The sequence below is a fragment of the Mesoplodon densirostris genome, chromosome 1 (genome assembly GCF_025265405.1).
Source record: "Mesoplodon densirostris isolate mMesDen1 chromosome 1, mMesDen1 primary haplotype, whole genome shotgun sequence".
NCBI lineage: Eukaryota > Metazoa > Chordata > Mammalia > Artiodactyla > Ziphiidae > Mesoplodon > Mesoplodon densirostris.
The window spans coordinates 217,082,105-217,110,060 of NC_082661.1; the positions used below are offsets into that span (position 1 = coordinate 217,082,105).

At 36.3% G+C, this 27,956-nt stretch overlaps 1 protein-coding gene across 4 annotated transcripts in view; it reads left to right on the top strand.

Moving 5' to 3' along the window:
* BMPR1B (bone morphogenetic protein receptor type 1B) overlaps nt 1-27,956 on the top strand; it is a 424,639-nt gene that overhangs the window by 335,653 nt on the left and 61,030 nt on the right. For 3 of the 4 annotated variants that reach the window (XM_060094814.1, XM_060094825.1, XM_060094834.1), the window contains one exon: nt 24,148-24,307. In XM_060094814.1, the coding sequence (XP_059950797.1) occupies nt 24,165-24,307 (143 nt within the window). In that variant the 5' untranslated portion in view covers nt 24,148-24,164. Of the gene's footprint in view, nt 1-24,147; nt 24,308-27,956 lie in introns of those variants that run through there. The other variant, XM_060094843.1, reaches the window with a different exon arrangement.

Genomic DNA, 27,956 nt, shown 5'->3' on the forward strand with positions numbered 1-27,956 from the left:
TGTTTAACACACACATATATGTTCATATAGCTTGCAAAGTGTAAGATGCCCTGAAGACATAAAATATTGTTAAGAAGTAGTAGCTAATGCTATATAGCAGTTGGTAACAACTTTACAGTGAATTGAATATGGCATACAAGGCTTGCTATTTTTAAGATACACTTATGTAGGGCTTCCCTGGTGGCGCAGTGGTTGGGAGTCTGCCTGCCGATGCAGGGGACACGGGTTCGTGCCCCAGTCCGGGAGGATCCCGCGTGCCGTGGAGCAGCTGGGCCCGTGGGCCATGGCCGCTGAGCCTGCGCGTCCGGAGCCTGTGCTCCGCAACGGGAGAGGCCACAACAGTGAGAGACCCGCATACCGCAAAAAAAAAAAAAAGATACACTTATGTAGAGTGCTCTGAAGGCAAAGTTGATAGGACATAATAACTCTAAATATGAGTAAGTAATATTGGTATACTTCATGTGATGCATAATATTCTGTAGTTTTTTTTCTTTGAACAATGCCACATTTATTTATCAGCACTAGCAGGAGCCATGATAAGGGAAATTCCACATGTTTTCTTCCAAATAGTGACATCAGTTTAAAAAACAAATTAGAAAGTGGTTAAAATTGATTGAAAATAGGAAATATGAATTAGTTCCAGTAAGTAGGGAATGCCAGTGATAAATCATAGAAAACAGATGTGTGTGTACATTTTTTCCTTGTCATTCTTTTTCTTTTTTATACATTTTTAAAGGTTACTTTCCATTTACAGTTATTACAAAATATTGGCTATATTCACTGTGTTGTACCTCTTTGAGCCTATGTTATACCCAGTAATTTGTACCTCTCACTCCCCGACCCCTATATTGCCCCTCCCTCCCCTCCCCACTGGTAACCATTGGTTTGTTCTCTGTATCTGTGAGTCTGCTTCGTTTTTGTTATATTCACTAGTTCTGTTTTTTAGATTCCACATATAAGTGATATCATATAGTGTTTGTCTTTCTCTGTGTGACTTATTTCCCTTAGCATAATGCCCCCCAAGTCCATCCATGTTGCTCCAAATGGCAAAATTTTGTTCTTTTTTATGGTTGAGTAGTATTCCATTGTATGTATATCACATCTTCTTTATCCATTCATCTCTTGATGGACACTTAGGTTGCTTCCATATCTTGGCAATTGTAAATAGTGCTGCTGTGAACATTACGGTGAATGTATCTTTTCAATTTACTGTTTTTGTTTTTGTTTTTTGGATATATACCCAGGAGTGGAATTGCTGGGTCATGTGATCATTCTATTTTTTAGTTTTTTGAGAAACCTCCATACTGTTTTCCACAGTGACTGCACCCATTTACTTTCTCACCGACGGTGTACAAGGGTTCCCTTTCTTCCATATCTTAGCCAACATTTGTTATTTGTGTTCTTTTTGATAGCCATTCTGACAGGTGTGAGGTGTTACCTCATTGTGGTTTTTTTTTTTTTTTTTTTGTGGTACGCGGGCCTCTCACTGTTGTGGCCTCTCCCGTTGCGGAGCACAGGCTCCGGATGCGCAGGCCCAGCGGCCATGGCTCACGGGCCCAGCCGCTCCGCGGCATATGGGATCCTCCCGGACCGGGGCACGAACCCGTATTCCCTGCATCGGCAGGCGGACTCCCAACCACTGCGCCACCAGGAAGGCCCCTCATTGTGGTTTTGATTTGCATTTCCTTGCTGAGCATCTTTTCACCTGTTGGCCATCTGCATTTCGTCTTTGGAAAAAGGTCTATTCAATTCTTCTGCCCATTTTTAATTGAATTTTTTTTTGATGTTGAGTTGTATGAGTTGTTTATATATGTTGGATATTAATCCCTTATCAGTTATATCATTTGGAAGTATTTTCTCCCATTCAGCAAGTTGTCTTTTCGTATTGTCAGTGGTTTCCTTTGCTGTGCAGAAGCTTTTACGTTTAATTAGGTCCCATTTGTTTATTTTTGCTTTGATTTCCTTTAGGAAACAGATTCAAAAAGTTATTGCCGTGAATTATGTCAAAGAGTGTTTTGCCTGTGTTTTCCTCTAGGAGTTTTACAGTATGAGGTCTTACATTTAAGTCTTTAATACATTTAATTGCTCTATATCTTTAAATTGGTTCTGGATTCTGGTAGTCACTTATATAGTTGGAGTGAAAGATGTATCCTTTTGTCTGTTACAAACCTCACAGTCTTTACAATCAAGTTTTAATCCATAGATTTCTGAAAGATGAAGGGAACTAACATTTATTGGGCATTAACTCTATCTCCGTCACAGGGTCTTTGTTAAGTTCTTTATGTAGTACTTCATTTAATCTTAGCAATAACCATGAGACAAGTAGACATGATTATTCTTATTTTCAAAATGGAGAAATGGAAGTCTAGAGAAATGAATGGGTTTTTCCAAAGGCATACAGCTAATTAGCCAAGCAGGTCATGATCTCTAGCCCTGTGCTCCCTTCTGTAAATGCTGTCCAGGTTACATTGGCATTAGAGACAGTGTTCAGAACCTTCCTTTTACACCCATGTTCCAATGTTTCAGTCCTTAGTAACCTAAAACATAATTTAATTGAATTGGCTCTGTCAAAGTGGGGTCAAAGTCTATCTTTCTTGAGTTTGAAAATTATATGTATAGGGGACAGAAGGAGTGTCAGAAAAATCGAGCTGCATCTTTGCATTTTGTTTTCAATTTTAAAAAGTGGAGATTTTACCAAATAGCAATCATAGTAGAGCACAGACACACACTCCCGTTTCTGAAATAACATCATAAATCATAGATATATGTGAGATAACATTGTTTGTACCTTCTCTCACATTAGATGATCCTTGAAACCTTCATAATAGGGAAGTTGTTCCACATACCAAATCAACAATTTATGTATGTCTGCCAAGTGCCAGACACTATCCTAGATGCTGAGGTTTGTCATGCTTAACTAAAGAGATATAACTCTTAATCTCATGCAGTTTATCCTCTAAATATTCTACATATTTCACCTGAGTGTGAAATAATAGCACATTTAAGACCTCACGTGAGAAAGATGCTCTGCGCTTCCCCATATAATATTTTTGGTGGGAAAAAAGATCTCAGTGTATCCCTTGTTTACAGCCCTTGGATGATATAAAATCTGACTTTTCTTAATTCAGAATTGGCTTTTTTCTGTAGCATGAAGGAAAAAGTGCCCTGTGTTTGGAAATCAAGAGACTTAAACTATGTTCAAATCAAGACATAAACATAGTTAAAGTTAGAGAAAAGCTTGTCTCATTATGATCAACCTTTCAGTGCTCAATGTGAAAAAGAAAAAAAAAAAACAATCATGCAGAAGAAACAGAAAATACTGCCTATGATAATTTACAACCAAAATTCAAAGCAAAGCAAACAAAACTCAACCAGGACTAATTAGTACCATATTTAGCAAATTCTTTCTCTTTTTAATTACTTTTCTGAAAATGTGAACTTTGTGTACCTGTTTTACTTTCCTATTAATGAATCATTTCTTTTTTTCTCAAGTGCTTATCAACATTTCATAACTGGCAGCGTCTAAGTGAGTGGTGCTTGCTTAATTAAGGTTTGGTACTTTTTTTTTTTTTTTTTTTTTCTTTTTGCGGTATGTGGGCCTCTCACTGTTGTGGCCTCTCCCGTTGCGGAGCACAGGCTCCGGATGCGCAGGCCCAGCGGCCATGGCTCACGGGCCCAGCCACTCCGCGGCATATGGGATCCTCCCAGACCGGGGCACGAACCCGTATCCCCTGCATCGGCAGGCGGACTCTCAACCACTGCGCCACCAGGGAGGCCCCAAGGTTTGGTACTTTAATTGTGTCATTTAAAGACCAGTTAAAAGCATTAAAACATAAATTTACATTAATAATTGCTTTCACATGTATTTGGCGCACATAATACTTTTGTGGGCAATCTAGTGTTTCTAACTGAAAATCTCTCCTTATATCCCAAAAGGGTTCAATAATATATACATTTTAATCATCTTCCCTTTTTAAAATTATCCCTTATACTCATTCCCTTCTCTTCCACTATTGTTAAAATTTCTTAGCTTATCTTAAAATATACATAAATTTTATATCTCTAGTGACCAGTAGTTGGTCATCTAGTGTGGCAGTTCTCGAAATATGATTCACAAGCGTAATCATATGATGTATTATTAACATTTGCACTTATGGTACAAAAGAGAAATAGTGGTTAGAACTGTTGCTAGCGCCTGAGCGCAAATCAAGACAGGGTACCAAACCGTACTTGTATTCTTCACTGCCATCACAGTGAAAACAAACCATCAAACAAGCCAACTGACCAAACACCAAACAAGCTAACCAGACACCCACCTACCCAACACCAAACAAAAAGCTACCTTCATTTAATAATATCATGAATGAAACTGTAAAAATTATTGTTTATTAAATTCCAACCTCTGAGTAAATTTCTTTTTAATATTCTGTGTGACAAAATGTTAAGTATACAGAATGAAATTCTTCAGCATACTGAAGATTAATGGTTACCATGAGACTTTTCATGAAAGGCAATTTTTACTAGAAAGAATGACTGACAGACAAACTGTGGTTATTCAGGCATGGGTATTTGCAGACATATTCTCAAAAATGAACAAAGTGAGCCTGTCACTTCAGAGAAAACAACTGACAGTATTTATTGCTAATGATCAAATTCAAACTTTCAAACAAAAATTAGGATTTTGTATCCACAGGATTGATCTGCATAACTGAGTGAACCAAGATTTTTTTCTCCAAATAATCAATCAGTGCCCATTGTTTCATATTCATGCCTGTGTAAAAATCCACTCAAAGTACATGATAGACAGTAGATTTTAATTGATCAGAATATGAAAATTTCATTGATAGGGTTTCACATTCGACATTGCATCTAACTTTGAAGAGACTTCTACTTCTCCAGTGTTTGTGTATCAAATAACCACTATTATGAAAAACGTCTACTAAAATATAGCTCCTTTTCCAACTACATAATGTGTGACCCTATATTTTTCATATATGTCAAACACAATATATTGCAGTAGATTTAATTCAGAGGCAGATACCCAGTTTCTTCTATTAAGTTAGGCCTTAAAGAGATTTGCAAAAATGTAAAACAGTACCACTTCTTTCATTATTTTTTTTGAAAACATGTTAAAATGGGTTCATTATTATTTGTAAATGAATTATACATATTTAAAAACTGTTCAGTTTTAATTCCTAATATAGTAAATATTGATAGCTGTAATCCACATAACTAAAAAATTTGGTGCCCTTAATAATTTTTAATAATGAAAAGGGATCTTGAGAACAAAACCTTTGTGAACTGCTAGCTAGAGGAATCATTGCTTTTAAAAGTCACAGAGACCAGAGCTTGCCTCCCACCCTTGCGTGCTGCTCACTTGTTTGTTCTCAGGAAAATAACCTCTCCCAGCCCTAGTCCCCTCTTGTATAAAATGAGTATTTTCAGAATTACATTATATGAGATTTCTAAACACATAATTGCGGATAGATAAATGATTTCCTCTTGTTCATTGAACACTCCTTGAAATGGAAGTATTGTTACTATGAAGTGTTTCAGGTAAAAAAAAATTAAGAACTGGCCTAAGGTCACACAACTAATAAACAACAGAACTGGGATTCTTACATTTTATTGATATAGTAGTATTCAGTACCCTCTTTTTAGGCTATAGATACAAAAAAAGAATGTCTATCAGCAAAGTGGAAGTTATGTAGAACCGTAATGTATCTGAAGTAGGAGGGCGGTTAGAGAACATATTTTCCTACCATCTCCTTTTTACTGATAAGGTACTTCAGGGCACACAAACATACTGTTGTGACCCCTGAATTGCTTTGAATTGGGCAGCATTTTTAACATAATTGTTCTCATCCTTTCTTTGCCTCCCATTTTTCTCTGCTTGGCCAGACGAAAAGAACTCCATTATCTTTGGCAACAACTATACGTACCCGTCCCAACAGATGCCGACGAAAGCAAAAGCACACGAAAACAAATGAGAAAGAGGACAAAACCGTTGTGATAAATAGACATAACCTTCTGTGACTACTGGCTGATTTTATTTTATTTTTATCATAATTTTGATTTTTTTCAAACCTTAGGAATTCAGTACTTGTTGGAAATTTAGCCAAAGTAATTTAAGAAGGGGGTGTTTGGGGAGATGTAATGCTGTCATAAAAAGACAAAAGGGAGTGGCAGTGTTTGGAACAGGAGAGTGCCTATGACAGTCAGGATCAGACACCCCGTCTCCTCAGAGCAGGCTGATAACATGCCTGGATAACACTCTTGGGGTCATTTCTAGAGAGGAGGGCACAGTTCTCTAGTACACATGATGATGCTTCCTCTCTTCACCCACAGCCCATGGATACCTTATGGATGATGGGATTAAGCCTTGGTTCCACCACACTATTATGTTTATTGTTTTTTTGTTTCTTCATGATTTGTTCCCATTTTACGATTACTGCATAGAATTAAAAACATGAACTTCATCTGTTGCGTTAATATGTTGTATCAGAGTAAAATTCGACCTTTATTTAAACATAGATTGTGTAAATAATCAGCTCAAGGGAAATGAAAGATATTTCCAGGTTACTCTATATGTCAGTTTAATTTTGGAAATTCCCAACTGCGTTCATTTTTGGCTGTTTGTCCTGTCATTTTCCCCCCTTTCTCTAATATAATACAGTCTCTCCTTTCAGTCTATTCAAATTCCTTTTTCTGTAAACCTCATTAATGCAAACCCATGAGCATACATAATTTAATATGTATGTAATATTCCCTAAATATGTAAATACAACATCAGCCTTAAAAATCTGCCTGAAATTAGGCGGGTGAAGTCAGGGATATCCATAGATACATCCATATCTAAGATATAAAGATATGTGTACTTAGTTATGAATGATTTTCTGCGCTTGTAGCCAGACAAGCGTGGGTTGATTTTTATCCCTCCTGTCCATCACTAGTTATGATCTCAGGCAGTGGGATGTTAGATGTCCTTTTTCCAAATTGTTTACTGGGTAAGGGTAGAGTTGGAAGTAGTTAGATAGAACACGTTGTAGTGTTTTGGAATATTTGGGTTACCAGGGCAGCCACCACTTCTTCCTGCACAGATTCTCTTCTTTAGAAACACCCACTGGGCTTCCCTTGTGGCGCAGTGGTTGAGAGTCTGCCTGCCGATGCAGGGGACACGGGTTCGTGCCCCGGTCCGGGAAGATCCCACGTGCCGTGGAGCGGCTGGGCCCGTGAGCCATGGCCGCTGAGCCTGCATGTCTGGAGCCAGTGCTCCGCAACAGGAGAGGCCACAACAGTGACAGGCCCGCGTACTGCAAAAAAAATTTTTAAATAAACAAACAAAAAATAGAAACACCCACTGTCACTGGGAATGTGGTCATGCGAAAAGCAGTCACCGTGTGGCACTGCTATGTTACAGTGTTGACTCAGGGTCATTTCCTTCACACCGAGTTTCTAATCTAGATAGGTACGTTTGGCTGAGTCTTTTCTAGTGATATAATTCATTCATTGGTATCCCTTCCAAAACATGCTGAGAACCTATGTTTACTGCCTATGCCTTATCTGGTAAATCATCACCGTGCTGGTTTTCCAATCAAAGTATTCTGGACATTCTGGAGATTTCCAAGTCGGTAGCAGGGCTAGGGCCAGAAATCATGATTCCTACACCTGTTTGGAATCTAATTATCCTGTTATGCATGTGACTTGGCCTATTGTAAGAGATGGTGCTTGGTTACATGTTTTGTATATAAGTTACTATATTTTGATATAATGGCACAAGCGTTAGCATCTCAAGTTTTCCTTTCAGGGCTCCTTTGCCCTTTCTTCCCAATACACTCATTTTCTCTTTGTCCTAAAATCCTCCTTCAGCTGGGCTGACCTAACCTGGGAAAACTGGTCTTTGTTCATAACCTAGGAAGGAACGTATGAAAGCAAACCATCCTCTGTGAGAAACCGTGGTCTCGGCTGTGCATCCGGGTGTGTGAGAAGAGACGGGGTCCAGCAGACAAGTGACAGGGTAGTTCCCCTGAGAGGGCAAGCGAGGCTGAAAGCTCCCGGTTAGGAGGTGTGTGCCGAGTGGAGGGGGGCAAACAGAGAGACATTTCACACCTGGTGTTTCCTGTCTTCTCAGTGGGATTGGGAGGGAAGAAAGGAGACATCTGGATCTTCAATAATATTGAAGTTTTTGAGAAACCATTGGGGGTTGGGAGATAAGAAATGAGGAAGGAAGGCAGAAAAGAGTCTCAGATTTAAAAAAAAAAAGTCCTGTTCTGCACATGTACTCGAATAGAGGGCCCCTGCCCTTGTTTTCCCCATGCGTTGTAGAATATTAGTAATGAAGAGCTCAGGGTTTGCTGCTACTGAGAAGAAAAGTAGAGCTGAGAAACTTGACTTGTGTAGATATGAAATATAAAAGCACATTTATGAGCCACTGCCAATATAGCTGCAGAAGAAGTGAGAGTGCCCTGGGCATCTGGCTCTGAGCATCAGCTCGTGTTCTGACACGAGCATTCAGGCGCTGGATGATGGACTGAGAAAAAGAAAAAGAAAAAATGCTTTAAAAGTTTCAGTTTTTTATTCTTACCTGGGGGGGTGGTGTTGTTCAGTAGTGAGACATTTTTGGAGGTTTGGAAAATACTAAGAACATGTGGCAAGAAGAGACAAGTTTGCGGTAATGATTTGTTACTTGCAGATCCTCATTGTGGACATACTTGTGGGATGTGTGTGTGTGTGTGTGAGCAGAGGAAGGGTTATATAAATACTAAATCTTTTGAATGAATGTTTATGTGGTTGAAATGATTTTTTAAAGTCTGAATTGATGTGTTTACTTCTAGGTCTTAATAAACAATCAGAAATCTATGACTATTAGGTCATTTTGCTGGTAGGCAACATTTTTCTGATCTTGATTGGGAACCTAGTCATTTAATGGCAAGAATTTCCTTCCAGTCACTGTTTTTAAAAAATTAAGAACATGTCACATTTAAGTTGCTGTTTGTGCTTAATATAGGTTTTGTAACCAAGTACGGTTTTTTAGCATAAGCACTGGTAATTTCAGAATTGAAATACTATTGTCATCTTTCTGTCTTAGGCTTGGTTTCCTCAATAACAAGTGGCCATTAATGTGAACCAGTTTCTCTTAAGCATTTGTTACTGACATCCTAACACTTGATTTTTTGTGGGTTGTCATAGTTTTCATGATGTGACAAAAACTTATGCATGTTGATATCGAATATTTTATTGTTGTTCAACCTGTTGTATTGTCAATGAAGAAGAACAGTAAAGGTGATATTGAAGAAAGCATTAAAGGTTTGCTAAGAGGTGGCAATGAGTGTGGTGTTACTAGCAGAGATGCTTTTGAACGATACTGCTAGGGAATAGGTCTAATGAGATTTGGGATGTTTTTTTTAAAATTAGTCAGCATTCGTGTAATGTTCCTTCAGGGAGCGTTCGTAATGCCTGCAAGAATGTGTCAGTAGGGTGATCAGATTCCAGGCTAACCTTCAGTTGCTTTCAGTAGTTGACATAAAACACACCTGTGTGTTCTCTTCTCTGACATCAAAATTGTTTTGAAAAGCTTTTGACATCTGGAAGTGTGAAAAAGAGCAGATTTTGATTTATTTTCTGACAAGTAGGAAAAATAAATTCTAAATGTAATGTTTTACCTGTATATGGTACTAGCAGGAAGGGCCTTGTTTATCTCATATTCTTCTAATCAACTGTGGAATAAAACCTCTGAGGTTGCATGATAGATTAGTATTTTTCTTGTAGCATTTTAACATGCTAGAGATGGAAATATGTATATATATTCACATAATAAACATAAATATCATTCATTTATGATACAGTTGCACTCAGGTTGTATTTCTTTTTCTTGAAGTCATTTAGAAATTCTCAAAACAGTTAAATCGTTTGTGAGTAGGAATAGTGCTGATGAAGAAAACCGACCCAGTTCAATTTTACTTTTTACATAGTGATAGGTAAAGCTTTCCTTGATAACATACATTTGCTCAACATCAGTATTACTGTAAATGCTGTCACTTAAGAGATAATATGTATCAAGTATCAATAAATTTACTTTGAACTCGAGCTAGTCTGCAATAACTTTGGTAACTGAATCAGTTGGCCTTTTAAAAATATATGTTCTATGTTTTATATATTATATTATCAAATAAAGTGTTTAAGGATTTTATGTGCCAGAATCCCTGGAATCCTAGGTGGATTTTTATTCACAGATTTTTCTTTTCAAAATTAAGCTTCACTTGGTTTGGCATCAGCAGCTTATTCTTTGCAATCCGTTTAATTGAGTAGGTTCTGCTGTTTATCCTAAAGTGCAGATAAATGGCTTTCAGCACACTGTTTATAGTTTAATAGTTCCTGAAGTGAGTCAACATTATCTGCTAACGTCTACATGTCATAAATAATGATCTCTCTGCTTATACTTCTTGCTAGTGAGGAGACACTGAACTCTACAAAGGGAAGAGCCCTGAACACTTGGGGGTGGGGGGATTATTTGGGATGATGCCTGTTGGACGAGGCTTGTTTTCCCCTCATTGGTATGAAATGGGAAGAGAAATTTGTCCTTTACCATGATTTCAGCATGCACAAAAGCTGTCACAAAGTGCCGTAGTCTAAGGACTGGGGTGAAAATTTGGGGGGAAATAGCTATTAGAGAGATTTGTTTTATTCCAGATTCTCTCTCTAATTAATAATTAGCACAGGTTTGATACTTTTCTGGTCAGGCTATTCGTCTTAGAAAAGGGGAGGCACCAGGAAATTTTCATATTACCACCAAATAGTTACTATGGTTTCAACGATGAAAGCAAATATTTTTTTGTCTGCTGAGAAAGATGAAAAGAAAATAAATAACTTTCCTAGTTAACTAATCATATATCATGAGTGGGCCCTATTCATTCTAAAAGATCCGCATGCTCTTCCCTTAAGGATAAAACAAAAGTCTGTGAGACTTCATTCCTCCTGAGAATCAGCAGGCCTGACTGTAAGAGTTAAAGCTGACAAGTTTTGCCAATCTCTGATTCACTAAATAATGAGTTCTTGCCTCCCACACTGAAGTTTCGGGTTTTTAGGTAGAGATTAGGACATTCTGTAGGTGAACATAGAGAATGGTTTCTTAATAGCTTAGGTACAGACTCTTAAATTCTGGTAAAATATTTGGTTTGATCTCATATATTCTTTGTCAAAGTGGAAAACTTTCTAACTGAAGTGACCATTTAAGGTGTAGCCACTGTCCTTTCCTCCCATATTAATATTATTGTTTGAGAGTACTTTGGTCATTTAAATAGAACATGAGTAAGTATATATTTCATACCTTCTTACTCTGATAATGAAATTTAAAATCATATCCCTAATTTATCAAAATGTTTCAGGGTGAAAAAACATAACGCACAGGGATATGTCCGCCTTATGTTGGTGTGGTTGAAAGTAAAGAACCATATGAAGAAAGGGCTTATGAGAGGTAGTTACTTTTCAAGTAGCCTCTTAGCTTCAGGGTTTTTGTTGTTCTTTTTTTTTTTTTTGGTTGTTTCTCATGAGATACCATGTTGATAATTATTTTAAAAAGGAGGAAGGAAATATTTTTACCTTAGAATATAATGTGTGGGCAAAAATATTTTTGGCATAAATGAGGAGATACGAATTGAATAAAGAAATATAAAGAAGGAAAATTCAAAGGTAAGATCAGGCTTTTCAAAGGCTGGACCACTGAGTCTACTAGGCTTTATACAATTAAAATTTTTAAAAAATAAGATTGCTTTTGAAGAATGTTTTGAAAACTGAAGCCATTTGTTTATTGAAAGAGGGACAGCTTGAGCAACATCAGGCCAGAATGTTCCAATGTGTGCCATACACAGATTTAAGATAACACAATCATTACAATAACATAGTCTCAATTTGGATCTTTCCTCGGTGTTTCTGCCCAAATGTCAACAAGACTTTTGCCTTTGGCAAATCTTATTCCAATAAATCAAACAAAGGGGATGGTGGTTCAGAATCTCAGCACTATTTTAATGGCCAGTTAAGTATAATTTCAGAAAAAATTTTTTTTGTCTAAAAAAATATCAGGGGTCTATATTTTTGCTAGTCATATACATACCCAGGACCCAATTCAGCCTTCTTATTTTACTTTGGATGCACAGACCAGAGTATAGGAATCGTTAAAATATTAATATAACATTTTGTGGCATACTGCCTAAATCTTGGTCCTCCTCCAGTTAGCCTCAGAGTGTTATTTGGAACTTTAAATGCAGTATTATCTTTAACACTAATGTCTAAATATAAAGGAAAGCTCTGAGACTTGTCAAATTCTGATGAGAGAGAATGCTTTTATGGACATAGGAATTTCTTTTGACCCTCTTGCTCCTAATATATATCATATGGAATTTTTCTATTTTTTTTAATATACTGCTTTGCTTATCAGCTAATTAGTATCTAATCAATGAAAACAAAAAATAACTTGAAATTTTAAACATTTTAAAATATATACCTTACATATGTACATTTTGAAATTGATATATTTTCTTCATTTCAGCTCTTTTGGTATATATAATTGAATTTTTTGTTTTTGTTTTTTAACCATCTGCTATTAGGAAAGGGTGTCTGGTTTGGGGGTAAGGTTTTAGATTATTTAAAATGGAATGGATACTGGCCTGGGGGACAGATGGTTTTGTGTTTATATAGAGTGTAAAAGGAAAAAGAGTGAAAGTTTTGGTATGAGTGAATGGTCAGCAGCCCTTTTATGACAAAAGAACAACAATAACAGAAAAAGTAACTTTTATTTACTCTCCCCCATTAGATTTTAAGGTTTGTGAGCATAGTGGAGGTTTCTTCTTCATCTCTGTGAAACCAACATGCTTTGTAGACAGCTTTGTGTATAATAAATATTTCTTAAATCAGTTTGGAGTTGCTAGCAATTTTATGCTGGTTAAAATAAATATTTTATGCTGGCTTAAGCCATATATGATGAATAGGATATCTGTGTCTCAAATATAAATATTATATCACATATTTTAATGAGTCAAGTCCAATAATATGGTTGACTTAATAAAAAGATAAAATTAATGGTAATCATTTGGTTTCAGTTTTCCCAACATTATAAAAGGAGTTTGATATCTAGAATAGGTAAACCTCTTTAAAGAAAGATTTTTAAATGTTTATGTAGCTGATCAATTTGTGAAGTTGTGCTGATTATAAAATAAACCAAAGAATTGCATGTTGAACTACCATTCTAAAAGTCAAAAGGATAATATCAAAAAATAGATTTCTAGGTACTTAAATGTTGTATATTTTTCTGCCTGTGTATAATCAGAGGCAGCTTTGAACCATCTGGAATTGTTACATAATACACTGTGGTCAGTGACTTTTTTTTCTTTTCTTTTTACTTACTTTTTTTTGATTCTAAGGTTTCCTTTCTCTTTCACCTTTCCACTGTCATATGCCATGTATCTTGAACATAGCTCAGTGCTTGACCAGAATAATCTCTCTTGCCAGCTTATAATCAAAGGGAGTACTGAGAAAAACAGCTGAGCTGTATTAGGCAACCACCGTCTGGACTGCATTTCTTAACTGGTGAATAACACATCACAGGTGCAGGATTAGTGTTGCCTACGGTGCTGTGCTTTTTAGTGGACACCCTTAGCAATTCTGTGTGTCCTCCTCATGTCTCGTCCCAAGGAACCTGGAAACGATCTATCAGGCGTACAGAAATCAAAAGTGAGTAGTGGGAGAAGCTTTATATCTTACAGAGGCTGTTTTTTCCCTCCAGAAATGTAAGCAAGATCAGTTAAGCCAATTCTGGTACACACAAAAGAGATGATAGAACTTAGTCTTTCTTGGCATAGAGGGTTGGGAATAGAACAATTCAGGGGTTCAAAAATTTCGCGCACAAAAATTACACGGCAAGAAAATGCAGTTTAGCTTAAACGTCCCAGCAATGTATAATTACTTTTAAACTACTACAAATGTTGCATATATCATTTTACCTTCTGTGTTGTCTGTGTGTTGGAGAGGGTATGTGTGTTTGCCCCTACGCATTTTCCAATACTGTCATGGTTAAAACCAAGTGTTGTGGCTGTGTAACGTCCTGTGGTAGAGTTTGTAGTTTTTGATGTTGTAAATTCTTCTGCTATCTATGACATATAAGTCTCAATTCATAGATTATAAGTCAAAGTTTCTTTCTTGCAAATATGGTTTGTAAAAAATGCAAAAATATTTTAAAGTATTTTAAATTAATGATTTAAACATTAGAAGAAATGAATGTTTTGAAAATTCAGTTTCTAAGTCATTTAATTTGATCAGGAAGGTTATAAATTGTTTGAAGATAAAGTATACAGTCAGAGAAGTTAAGGCAAGTGTATTTTAGTCATTCATGTCATTTTTGGTATCTAAGAAAACTTTCCTATGAAGCATGACATAACTGTAAACAAAGCTATGTAGATAGCACTGTAGATTTTGTACAGTTGTTTCTTCAGATTTTATATTTTTTCTCTTAAAACTCTATAATGGCTTTCTAATATTCAGATCATTTTAATTCATTTTGCTGCTGGTTATCATTATTCCATGTTGTTTCATCATAGACCTTTAAACTCATTGGTGATGATAGTAGTTGATAATAGTGCATTGTAAGTTAAGTTTTTAAATATATATATTCCATATATTTTATGCCTCAAATATTTGAACATTTGTAATAGCAATATATTTACATTTTCAAGATCAGTATCCTTTAACAATTATCCAATTAGAGGATCCAGAAAGGATTAGAAACAGAGAGATCCTAAATGCTTTCCAGGTTTTTTCTTCGGGGAAAAAGAATAGCATGAACCTGGCGATTTGGTTTCTGATGTCTGGCTTCATTGTCACTTCTCTTCTTTACATAGATGTCTGTTCAAAGTAGTTTTACACTTCAAGCTGTCTTGGGAGTGCTTTGCAAAGCTGCGGAGTAAGTTTTGGTGTGGTAGCTAGTTGAACATCCGCTTTGATTAGCTTTAGAACTCTGTGAAGCAGAACATTGATAGAAAGTCACCGAATAAACCATAGCTCCTGGCTTGGCAGTCTGCCATGTCCTGGTTGATTCTTTGACATTATTGTCAAAGAGGCTGTGGTTCAGTTTCTTTTCCAACAAAGAAAAGAACAGACATATTAAGTATTTTAAAATGCAGAGGTTTTTTTAACTTTTAAAATCATCCTATTAGCTGTGATTATGCTAATTTATGGATATAGATTCAGTTTGATGTTACGCTATGTTTAAACATGGTGGTTACTTGCTTGTAAAGTTTATTATTTCTTATGTTGATACTTTTATTAAGATACTTGTTATCATGTCATGTTTTAGAGTATTTTCAAATATTTTTAATTTATATGAACGTTTTGGTTGAGTTTCTCCAAATTCGAAAGCATATTAAAACCTGTGGGAAAGCTAGCTACTGTTTTACCTTTACAGAGTATAAATGTGATGTCCAAAGAACTATAAATCATGTTATAATCAATTAAGATGCTTACTCAGGCTCATAACTCTGTATTAGTTACCTATAAAACAAACAAATATGAATATATATGTTGTATGTTCACATTTATGTAATATTTCACCTTTTTATGATTTGTTCAACTCGTAATCTAGCATCCCAGAATATAAAACACCTGAATTATTGAAGCTTTCACTTTTTATCCAGATGTTTTGGGGTCTCTGGGCAGAACTTTTATGATATAAAATGTTGAAAACATGATTATCATACAGAAACTGAGTGATATGGTAATGTGGATGTGTAAGTATGGTAAAAAGAGAAACAATTGCTGGCAAATGGAAACATGTAAAATATTTTATTATAAAAGCTCTGGTTTCTGTAGAGATCCAGCAGATCTTTAACATTGTAAAACTAATGTGTTTTTCTTACCCTATTCAGTAGTGTCAACAATGAACCACTGAAATGAAAAACTGTCAGTATCCCTGGTGCTTATGTTTTCCATAAAATTTATTGGTTGATTACTGTCACCCCTAGTAATCTTCCCTCCTGTGCCTCCTGCCTAGGACTTACTTAACATTTGACAATTAGATGTGGCATTATGACTTCTATTTTATTATTTTCAAATACTGTTTTTGGTTTTCCATATGTAGCTGATTTGTCTCACTGTGTTCCACATGCAGTTGATTTGTCTCACCAGCAAGATTGTTATATTACTGAAGGTACTTCAAGTGCTCTGGGCCAGTGTGTTACGTAGATGGAATGGATTTAATGATTATTTGCTAAATAAATGGATAATGAATAACAATGTATTATTCAGCTGTGAACAAAGTGTCAATGTTTCATAAACCAAAAAGCTCAATATTTTTATAGACTTTCTGTGCACAGTGGTGAACCCAGAAAGACAAAGTTAATGGAAGTAACATGAAGCAAAAGAAAGGGGAATTGAAGAGGAAGAGAGAATCAGGATGAGAGAAAGAGGATGGGGAAAGAAGAAAAGGAAGAGAAGCAGAAACATTTAGGAGATGAAGGAGTAGAGAAAAGGAACAAAAACAACTGAGGGAGGGAAAGAGAAAAATCTGAAGAATGAAAACAAAAAAGTTGAATAGTACGCTTCAGCAGCACAGAAAACAACAGTTTACTGTTATTCACTCTTAGTATGTGCAAGGAACTGTGATAGGTGCTTTACTTGGAGTCTCCCATCCAGTTCTCATAGCAAGCCAATGTGTGCTGCCACTTTCCACATCCTCTGTTAGAGAGGTAGGTGACTTGCTAAGGCAACAGACCATGACAGTAGCTAAGCTGGGGTTTGAACTGTTTTGTCCGTTTTACGTTATATCCTGGTCAAGTCTGAGTCTACTGCTTGGTGACCACACCTGGTGTTGCTTTCTCACCTGGCATTTCATCCCCCTCTGTAGCATGCTAGCCCCGGAACTTACCACCTACAGCCTTCCTTGTCCCTCCTCTGACTTCTGAGACTCTTGAAGGAGAAAGAAACTCCTGTGCAGTTCACTTCACTATTAATAATTGAAAGTCTACTCTTTCTTTGTAATGCATGTGATTTTGCTTTGATATTTTTGAATCTAAGTTGTATTTATATATTGTTTTCAAAAGAGTTTAGGCACGTATTTCAACTTTTTATTAACGATTGCGTTTCATGCTGTTTATATATTTTTTTCTAAGTTCTTGTTGCAAACAGCGTAGAAAAATTGTTTGAAAATGTCTTAGCATAATGAAAGAGGGTTAGGCAATGAAAATTGAGGTCAGGACTTTTGAATTGAATATGCTTATTAGACAGCAAATTAAATTATTAAATTGAATTAAATGATTCAAGGCTTAAGTGATGAAAATAAAAGTTAGTTATCTATTTAAACCCACCATTCAGGATCACTGAAAGTTAGCTTGAAAATTAATATTGTTTTCAAGCTCTGATTCAAGTTTTATTCCTGTGTATTATAGGTTTTGGTTTTTAACCAGTGTACTCTTTAAACCAGTTTTGGTTGAGAAAGGAAATGAGCATTGATTCACATTATTTATTATCATAACAACATGGATAGTGTTAGACTGGATCATTCCCAAAGCATTGCTGGACAGTTCAGTAGTACTTTCAAATTTTCTTCCACTAATCTTTTTACCCAAGATACTTGACGTACAAACTTGTGTGATATGAATTTCAATTTCTCTTCTTGGTCCGGCCTGCCCTCTTGTGAAGATGAGGTAGAACAGAGAAGACACTCAAAATTTTGTTAATTTTTGAGATATTTAGAGAGCTAAAAAGTAAAAAATAAAATGAAGAAAGGAATATAGATTACTAGTAGATCGTGTGGCACAAAATACTAAAAAAAAGAGGTGGGGAGTTAGGGGAGGGGGAAGGTAGGAGGGAGGAAGGAAACTGAAAATGGACTGAACTAAAGAGGGTGTAGTATTTATTCCTAAGACATTTCCGGACAGTCTGACTTTCCTCAGTTTTTTTTTCCCTCTTACGTTTTTCTGTCAGATTTATTTATAATTCTATTACTAAATATTAAAAAAGCCTTAACAGTCTGGAAAGCTACTGGGAAGAAATAATCAATTTTGTTGAAATTCTTTTCAACCTAAGTAGAAACCATTCACTATTTAGCTTTCCTTGGTGGAAAAAAAATTCCTTTTAATTTGCTGATTTAGAAAATATAATGTACTAAATTGTATCGAATGTTTCTTTCATAATTAGTAATCTTGCCATTGTTTTTAATGACTATCTTCTTTTATATAAATTTATCAGAAAGTCAGGCTAAATTCATGCTTTTATGAGATGATTATTAATTTTATATACATGTAATTGCCTTTTTTATGCCTTAGCTGATGTGTTCAATCTTGTTTTTGATCCAAAATGCCTAAGCTTGCCTATATGAGGCTGGCTAGATTTGGCGTAAATTCAGAATGACTTTATATGAAAGTGATCCTTTTATAAATCCCTTTTCATAATTATAACAGTAGATAAAACAGTTCAGTTTCTCATTGACCCTTTATTTCAAATGTGGACTAGCTATTAGGAAGATCTTAAGGAAATTGAACCAATAATTTAAAACCTCCCAACAAACAAAGTCTAGTTCCAGATGGCTTTACTGGTCAATTCTATCAAACATTCAAAGAAGAAATAATACCAATCCTTCTCAAACTCTTCCAAAAATAGAAGAGGAAACACTTCCAAAATCATGTTATGAGGCCAGCATTTCCTTGATATCAAAACCAGACAAGGACACCATAAGAAAAGAAAATTACAGACCAATATCCCTGATGAACATATCTAAAAATCCTCAACAAAATATTAATAAACCAAATTCAACAATATATTAAAAGGATCAGGGGCTTCCCTGGTGGCGCAGTGGTTGAGAGTTCGCCTGCCGATGCAGGGGACACGGGTTCGTGCCCCGGTCTGGGAGGATCCCACATGCCGCGGAGCGGCTGGGCCCGTGAGCCGTGGCCACTGAGCCTGCATGTCCGGAGCCTGTGTTCCGCAACGGGAGAGGCCACAACAGTGAGAGGCCCGCGTACCGAAAAAAAAAAAAAAGGATCATACACCGTGATCAAATGGGATTTATTCCAGGGATGTAAGGATGTTACAACATCCACAAATCAATCAGTGTGATTTACCACATGAACAAAATGAAGGATGAAAATCTTATCATCTAAATAAATGCAGAAAAAGCATTTGACAAAATTCAGCATCCATTTATGATAAAAACAACAACAACAACAACAACTCTCAAAACAGGTATAGAAAGAATGTGCTTCAACACAGGAAAGGCTATATATATGACAAGCCCACAGCTAACATCATACTCAACAGTGAAAAGCTGAAAGCTTTTCCTTTAAGATTAGAACCAAGACCAGGATGCCCACTCTGGCCATTTTTATTCAACATAGTATTGGAAATGCTAGCCAGAACAATTAGGCAAAAAAAAGAATAAAAGGCATCTAAATTGGAAAGGAAGAAGTAAAACTGTCACTATTGGCAGATGACATGATGTTATAAATAGAAAACCCTTAAAACTCCACCCAAAACTGTTGGAACTAATAAATCAATTCAGTAAAATTGCAGGATATAAAAGCAGTATAGAGAAATCTGTTGCATTTCTATACACTAATAATGAATGAACTATCAGAAAGAGAAATTAAGAAAATGATTTCCATTTACAATTGCATCAAAAAGAATAGAATACCTAGGAATAAATTTAACCAAGGAGGTGAAAGACCTGTGCACTAAAAACTATCAGACATTGATGAAACAAATTGAAGAAGACAAAAACAAATGGAAAGCTAATCCATGCTCACAGACTGGGAGAATTAATATTGTTAAAATGTCCATATTACCCAAAATAGTCTACAGATTCAATACAATCCCTATCAAAATTCCAGTGGCATTTTTCACAGTAATAGAACAACTCTAAAATTTGTATAGAACCACAAAAGACCCTGAATAGCCAAAGCAATCTTGAGAAAGAAGAACAAAGCTCGAGGCATCATGCTTCCAGCTTGCAAACTATACTACAAAGCTGTAGTCACCAAAACAGTATGGTATTGGCAGAAAAACAGACACATAGATCAATGGAACAGAATAGAGAGCCCAGAAATAAACCCACACTCTTATGGTCAGTTAATCTATGACAGAGGAGCCAAGAATATACAATGGTAAAATGATAGTCTCTTCAATAAATGGTGTTGGGAAAACTGGATAGCTACATGCAGTAGAATGAAACTGGACCATTATCTTACACCATACACAAAAAGTAACTCAAAATGTATTAAAGACTTGAATGTAAGAACTGAAAGCATGTAACTCATCAAAGAAAACGTAGGTTGTAAGCTCTTTGACATAGGTCTTGGTGTTGGTATTTTGGATTTGACACCAGAAATGGGCAGAGGATCTGAATAATATTCATTTTTCCAAAGAAGAAATTTTTCCAAAGAAGACATACAGATGGCCAACAGGTACATGAAAAAATGCTTAACATCACTAATCAATAGGGAAATATGTATCAAAACCTCAGTGAGATATCACCTCACACCTGTTAGAATGGCTGTTCTCAAAAAGACAAGTGGTAACAAATGCTGGTGAGGATGTGGAGAAAAGGAAACCCTTGTACATTGTTGGTGGAAATGTAAATGGGTGCAGCCACTATGGAAGACAGTATGCAGCTCCCTCAAAAAATTAAAAATAGAACTACCATGAGATCCAGCAATTCCAATTCTGGGTATTTATCCAAGGAAACAAAAACACTAACTTGAAAAGATATATGCACCTCTATGTTCATTGCAGCATTATTTACAATGGCCAAGATATGGAACAACCGAAGTGTCCAACAAGGGATGGATAAAGAAGATGTGGTACATTGTTGTACACCTGAAACTAATATTGTATGGCAACTATACCTCAATTTAGATATCATAATCTTTCTTTTAAACTGTGAGCTTAGCTTTTAAGTTGAGTCTAATCATATTTATTCGTTCTGTTGCTACTGCTTCTCTTCTCCCTTGTCTTCTCTTTTTAGCCTCCAAATTATCACTTAATTATTTTAGCTTAATCTTGTGATTGGAAATGTGAATCATGTGATAATGATTTTCATTTCATAAGGAATTAAACACATATAGATTAATTGACTCCTTAGTAGCAATTACATACTTTTATGGATTACTCCCTTGATTATTTTGGCAAAAGCAAATAAAGAACTCTCCACCTGTCTCAGATTTGCATTTAATTATCCATGTATTTAATGTTAATTAAAAGCAACCATTTATCATCTCACTACTTTTACTTGTTTGGGTCATATTGTATGAAGGCAGCCTTATATGTTCATTCAGTATGTTGTCTGTTAACTCAGTTTATAGAAATGGTGTCTATTATGAGCTAGCTATACTTATCTTTTTGTTCTTATGAATGTGTTTTTGGTAAAATATCATGTATTCTGACTGCATGTTAAAGTGTTAAACGTTTTAGAAAGATTATGCAGCAATATTTCATCTTCGCAGTCTCTATAGTGAGGATGATGTTTACCTTCTGATTACCAAGTTGTTATTGCTAGTGTCTCCTCTGGACCTCTTTTATATTGTTGGGTTTTTTGTTTGTTTTAACCCCTTTTCTTGTTCATATAGTGGGATTTTGTAATTAAAATGCTCTGTAAACTGCCCTTTTCAACAAAAATTACATTTTAACAGTCTTCCTTGTCAGTAAATATACTTTCACATCTACATTTTAATGACTACATAGGAATCTCTTTTAAGAGACCTTCTTATCCCTTCTTGTTGTAAACACGGATTGTTAAGCAATATCATAAAGAATCTCCTTCTAACTAAATTTTATATCATTATTTTATTTAAATACATTTAAAATATGAGAAAATCATGAATCCTGTATTAAAATGTTTTTTACAAAATGACATCTTATTTCCAATAGTATAAAGATGTTTCTTTTTATACTGTAGACCATTCTGTGTGAATATTCCATTTAACAACTTTTCCCACCAGGTGGAAAATTCTGTGTATGTTTAGTTCATCCTACTTACCTAGGCTGTGTCTGGAACAAGGTAGGCACCCAGTATGTGTTTGCTAAGTAGACATATGCATAATAAATGAATTTTTATTATTTTGTTTTAAAAACTTCAAAGAGCAGGGGCCTGGTATGGAAGAAAGCAGGATGTAATAAGTTTTAAATATCTTACCTTCATCACTTTGAGTTGCTTTGAGGTAATTTAGGTCATAAAGTTAGTAAGACTGAGAACCAGATTTAAAAAGAAGGAAACCAGTATGGCAGAGTGATATATAGGCATACCAATACCCACTGCACCTGGATAGCAAGCGGTGCTAGGGCATTTATGCAGGCTTTAAATACGAGATACTAACATGAACTGTGTTTAACTTCACTTTATTTTGGAATTTAACTTAAGGATGAGCACCGATTTTATAGAAATAATAAACACCTATTGGGATTAATTTTGTGGTTGGATTAAATAAATATTTACTTAATCTAGTCCTAGTTTTCTCAAGGTGGAGTCTGCATATCATCTGTCTCAGTCACCTGGGGTCTTGTGGAATAATGCCTTTCCCTTGGCTCACCTGAGACCTGTGGAATCAGAATCACTGTGGGTGGCCCAGGATTCTGAATATAACCGACTCTTCATATATTACAATTGATATGTCCTCTGCAGAGTAAAATATAAGGAACTGTTTGAGAAAGTTAGGTGCACATCTTACATAAATTTGAAAAATCTAATGAAATATTAGAATTAATGATTGGGGGAAATTCTGGTAAATGGATCTAACATACTTTATTCTTTTTTCCTTTAATTACTACTTTCTAAAAATTCAACTAATTAGCATAACATAGAGAAAGTCAGGATAAATCATCACAGACCTTTTTCTAAACTCTTCATTCTCTGATATAACCAGTGGTTGGAGGCACTAATTTGTAGTTAAAAAAAAAAACAAAAACAAATGTACACTGTACATATCTATTGTGTATACTGTACTTCTGATCTAGAATTTCAATTTTTTAACCCAGTATCTTTTAGATAATGTTTTTGTTGAAATTGTATTTAACTGTAGGCAAACTGGATGTGTTGTTAGATTTTAGATCAAACATTGCTCAGGGTGACAATTTATACAGTGACATAGCATGTAGGAGAGCTCTTGCCACAATGCCTGAAACCTGGTGTCAATTAATCTATGCCTCCTTCTGAAGCATCCTTTCTTTCCAAAAGTGGTGGTAAAGAAGAAAACATGAAAACTGTCTCAGTGATATGTCACCCTAGGTTGTGCAACATTGTCTTACTATTTAAAAGGTAAAAAATTAGATTTCTCCAATAACATTAGCTAACATTTATCAAGCAATACTATGTAACATACCCACTCTAAGCTCTTGACATGAGGTAGGTGCTTATAATTATCTCCATTTTGATGATAAGAAAATGAAGCACAGTGGGATTATTAGTAAAGCTATTCAATGTCAACTAACTGGTAAACAGTAAAGCCTACTTTAGAACCAGAAAAATCTGTCTCTAAACATCATGTCTACTATCGTATCTTCCATCGAAGATGTAGAATCATTGCTACTGTAATAGGTCGTCACTTTCGCTTGTATATCTTGATAATTAAATTTTTATCTTCCTAATGAATGTTGCAGATTAAATATGTTTAATGATTTCTTTAAAAAATACATGATATACCTAAAGTGAAGAGAACCCTAAAGTAAAGAGACTGGTAGAAAGTTTTAGGGCCCAGATGATCTGGGTGTAAATGCTGGCTTCATGACTTATTAGCAGGGTGCAGACCACTTAAATTTCGAGTCTTAATTTTCTCATCTGAAAATGGGAATGGTTGTGTTTACTCACAGCATTACCATACAGAGTAGAGATAATCTATATAATAGTGGGTCATTGAACTGCTTGCACTCAATCAAATACAACTATTATAACTTAATGTAGAAACTGCTATTCTGAAAGGATTATGAGAATTTCTAATGAGACATATATATCATATAGAATATAATTTTTAGTGTCAAAACATCAGAATATGTTTTTTGTTTAAATGTTTAACTATTATGAATACTTCATATTTTGTTTAATATCATCATTCTTTGGACAGAAGACTGTGGCTGGGCTATCCCAAAGATGCTTAAACTCTTACTGTTTCTTCTTTTCAGCAAACTTCCTTGGTAACATGCTTTTGCGAAGTTCAGGAAAATTGAACGTGGGCACCAAGAAAGAGGATGGTGAGAGTACAGCCCTCACCCCTCGCCCAAAGATCTTGCGATGTAAATGCCACCACCATTGTCCAGAAGACTCAGTCAACAATATTTGCAGGTTGGTCATATAAATTATTTAACTCTAGTTTTAATGGAAAGCCATCCTTTTTTGACTATAGAATTGTAGGCTAGTGTTTCCAAGAACACATTTTGGGGAATAGGTCCTAAACCCATTAACTCTCAGAGCTGTGCCTGTATGTAGAGAAGTACTGAATCGCACTTTGCCCTGAAATGTTGTTCTGAGGTCATTCTTCCTGCAAACATCACATGTGCACATAAACAGAGAGCACAGATCCCAGGGTCCCTGTCAAGGAGCAAGAACCAATTATTTTCTTTCAAAAGACCTCAGCCCCCAAAATAAATGCAATAGCAGTGGTGTCAAATGTGTTTTTTTGTTTGTTTGTTTGTTCTAACATTTATTATGGTGATGGTGTTAGTATTTTGGAAAGAACACCTAAACTGTTAGGAATATTTATAAACTGCCTCTGGGAAACAGCATAGTAATAGAGTTTATGTGAGTCCACCAGAAGTTCAGATTAAGGCGCTAAGTACTAGATAATAAACTCCTTAGTAGCTAATCATGTTTGTATAAATACTTTCTAATATTTGAAACTGGACTGTTTGCCTCTTTCTTCCTTACACATCTTTATGCAGCCACATCCATTTTTTTGGTCACTGTCCCTGCATTGACGCCCCAGGGTGAGGACAACAGTAAATAAAGAGGCCAGAGTGTGTCCAGGGTGAAGTGGCTGAGATAACAAGACAAGTGTGGGTCTCAGGAGTTAAAATGACAGAGAAGCAGAGTCTCCCTCAAGGAGGATAATGGACCCAAACAGAAAGATGGGCTGCTGGGTTTGAAGTCTGGGCAGAATATCTGGGCAACCATTTGGGACCTCATTTCCCCAGGAAGGAGCATGAAGCTGAGTTGAATGCTTTTCTTTTTCATGCTGAGACTTTTTTTTTTTTAAGTTTCCTATGAAGTGGGATCTATCTAATATAAGCTCACCAGTGTATCCTGAAATATGTAGCTCAAGAAATATGTATTAACTGAATGACACAAGGAGGAAATTTGGGTGTATTCATAAACATATGTCTCATTTAATCAGCACAACAACTCAGCATGGTAGGGAATGCTTCTTACTTACCTTTAGACCTAAGGAATTCAGGGCCCAGAGAGGTCTAGTAACTTGGCCCTTGTATGATAGAACAATGTTGCAATCTCTGAGCCCTTACGCCAAGATGAAATGTCTCCAAAGCTCAGACAGTGTTTCTTGGGAACACTACCTATTTACAGTAAACAGAAAAAGTATCAGGAAAATTACAGAGTTTTCTGAAGAAGAGAAAATTAGCAGGATGAAGCATATTAGGGAGATATTTTACTATTTTGTGTGTCAGTAGTAATTAAGAGTGAATCTGGGGGCTTCCCTGGTGGCGCAGTGGTTGAGAGTCTGCCTGCCGATGCAGGGGACACGGGTTCGTGCCCCGGTCCGGGAAGATCCCACATGCCGCGGAGCAGCGGGGCCCGTGAGCCATGGCCGCTGAGCCTGTGCGTCCGGAGCCTGTGCTCCGCAGCGGGAGAGGCCACAACAGTGAGAGGCCCGCGTACTGCAAAAAAAAAAAAAAAAAAAGTGAATCTATGTGTGCCCTTTGAGCTGTAGTTTGGGTGATCATACGTTCAGGTTTTCCAAAACTATCCCAATTTCAAATATTTTGTACTATTTTCCTCTAGGCCATTGAAGTGTCCTAAGTTGATTTGGAAGAAGGTGTTGAGGCATGGTTAACTGCAATGCAAGTTCTTTGTGGTGGGAAGGAGAAGCTTGGCATATAGGAGATGTGGTGGGATTTGAGCCTGGAGACGGGAAGTTTGTCTGTGTTCTAAAGGGGATGTTTAAGCAGGAGTGGCAGTGGAGACTGATGTGATTTGATTTGCTTTTTAGAAAAATTTTCTCCACTGCAGAGTATTGAGTGTATTAGAGGGAGACAAAAGTAAGTCCAAGAACCACAGCAGCCAAGTAAGAGAAATTGAAAAGTAGATTCAGGAAGGACAGTTTACGTGAGAGAAGATGTTCTCAGATGAGGGTGATGCTGGTGCAGGAGAGAGCTGGATGTGTTGGAGAAATATTTAGAAGGAAAGTTTTATGTTGACGCCACGAAGATGAGATGGGACCAAGAGGAGCTTCACAAGTTGGCAGGTGTACACTTAGGTGCATATTGCAGCCTTTTTTTTTTTTTTTTTTTTGCGGTACGTGGGCCTCTCACTGTTGTGGCCTCTCCCGTTGTGGAGCACAGGCTCCGGATGCGCAGGCTCAGCGGCCATGGCTCACGGGCCCAGCCGCTCCGCGGCATGTGGGATCATCCGGGACCGGGGCACAAACCCGTGTCCCCTGCATCGGCAGGTGGACTCTCAACCACTGTGCCACCAGGGAAGCCCCATATTGTAGCCTTTTGATGAAAGACGACAGAGGAAAATAATCGAGTTTCAATCTGTATATACTAAGTTTAAGGTTTCTGACACATCCAAGTAGAGATCTCTGAGAGTAGGCTTATCAATAGAATATGGATTTGGAGCTCAGATAAGAGATTGGGGAGAGAGTAGAGTAAGTAGAACATTAGTCAGTTTTTTTGTTTTTGTTTTCAAACTCCCAATTCATCATACCACCACACCACCCTGCCGCTCTCCCGCCTTGGTGTCCATACGTTTGTTCTCTACATCTTTGTCTCAATTTCTGCTCTGCAAACCAGTTCATCTGTACCATTTTCTAGGTTCCACATATATGCATTAATATGTGATATTTGTTTTTCTCTTTCTGACTTACTTCACACTGTATGACAGTCTCTAGATCCATCCACATCTCTACAAATGACCCAATTTCATTCCTTTTTATGGCTAAGTAATATTCCATTCTATATATGTACCACATCTTCTTTATCCAGTCATCTGTCGATGGAAAATTAGGTTGCTTCCATGACCTGGCTATTGTAAGTAGTGCTGCAATGAACATTGGGGTACTACAATGAACATTGGGGTGCCTGTCTCTTTTTGAATTATGGTTTTCTCTGGGTATATGCCCAGTAGTGGGATTGCTGGGTCATATGGTAGTTCTATTTTTAGTTTTTTAAGGGACCTCCATACTGTTCTCCATAGTGGCTGTATCAATTTACATTCCCACCAACAGTGCAAGAGGGTTTCCTTTTCTCCACACCCTCTCCAACATTTGTTGTTTGTAGATTTTCTGATGATGCCCATTCTAACTGGTGTGAGGTGATACCTCATTGTAGTTTTGATTTGCGTTCTCTAATAATTAGTGATGTTGAGCAGCTTTTCATGTGCTTCTTGGCCATCTGTATGTCTTCTTTGGAGAAATGTCTATTTAGGTCTTCTGCCCATTTTTGGATTGGGTTGGTTGTTTTTTTAATATTGAGCTGCATGTGCTGTTTATATATTTTGGAGATTAATCATTTGTCCGATGATTCATTTGCAAATATTTTCTCCCATTCTGAGGGTTGTCTTATGTCTTATTTATGGTTTCCTTTGCTGTGCAAAAGCTTTGAAGTTTCATTAGGTCCCATTTGTTTATTTTTGTTTTTGTTTCCATTACTCTAGGTGGTGGATCTAAAAAGCTCTTGCTGTGATTTATGTCAAAGAGTGTTCTTCCTATGTTTTCCACTAAGAGTTTTTTTTTTTTTTGCTTTATAACAAATTTAAT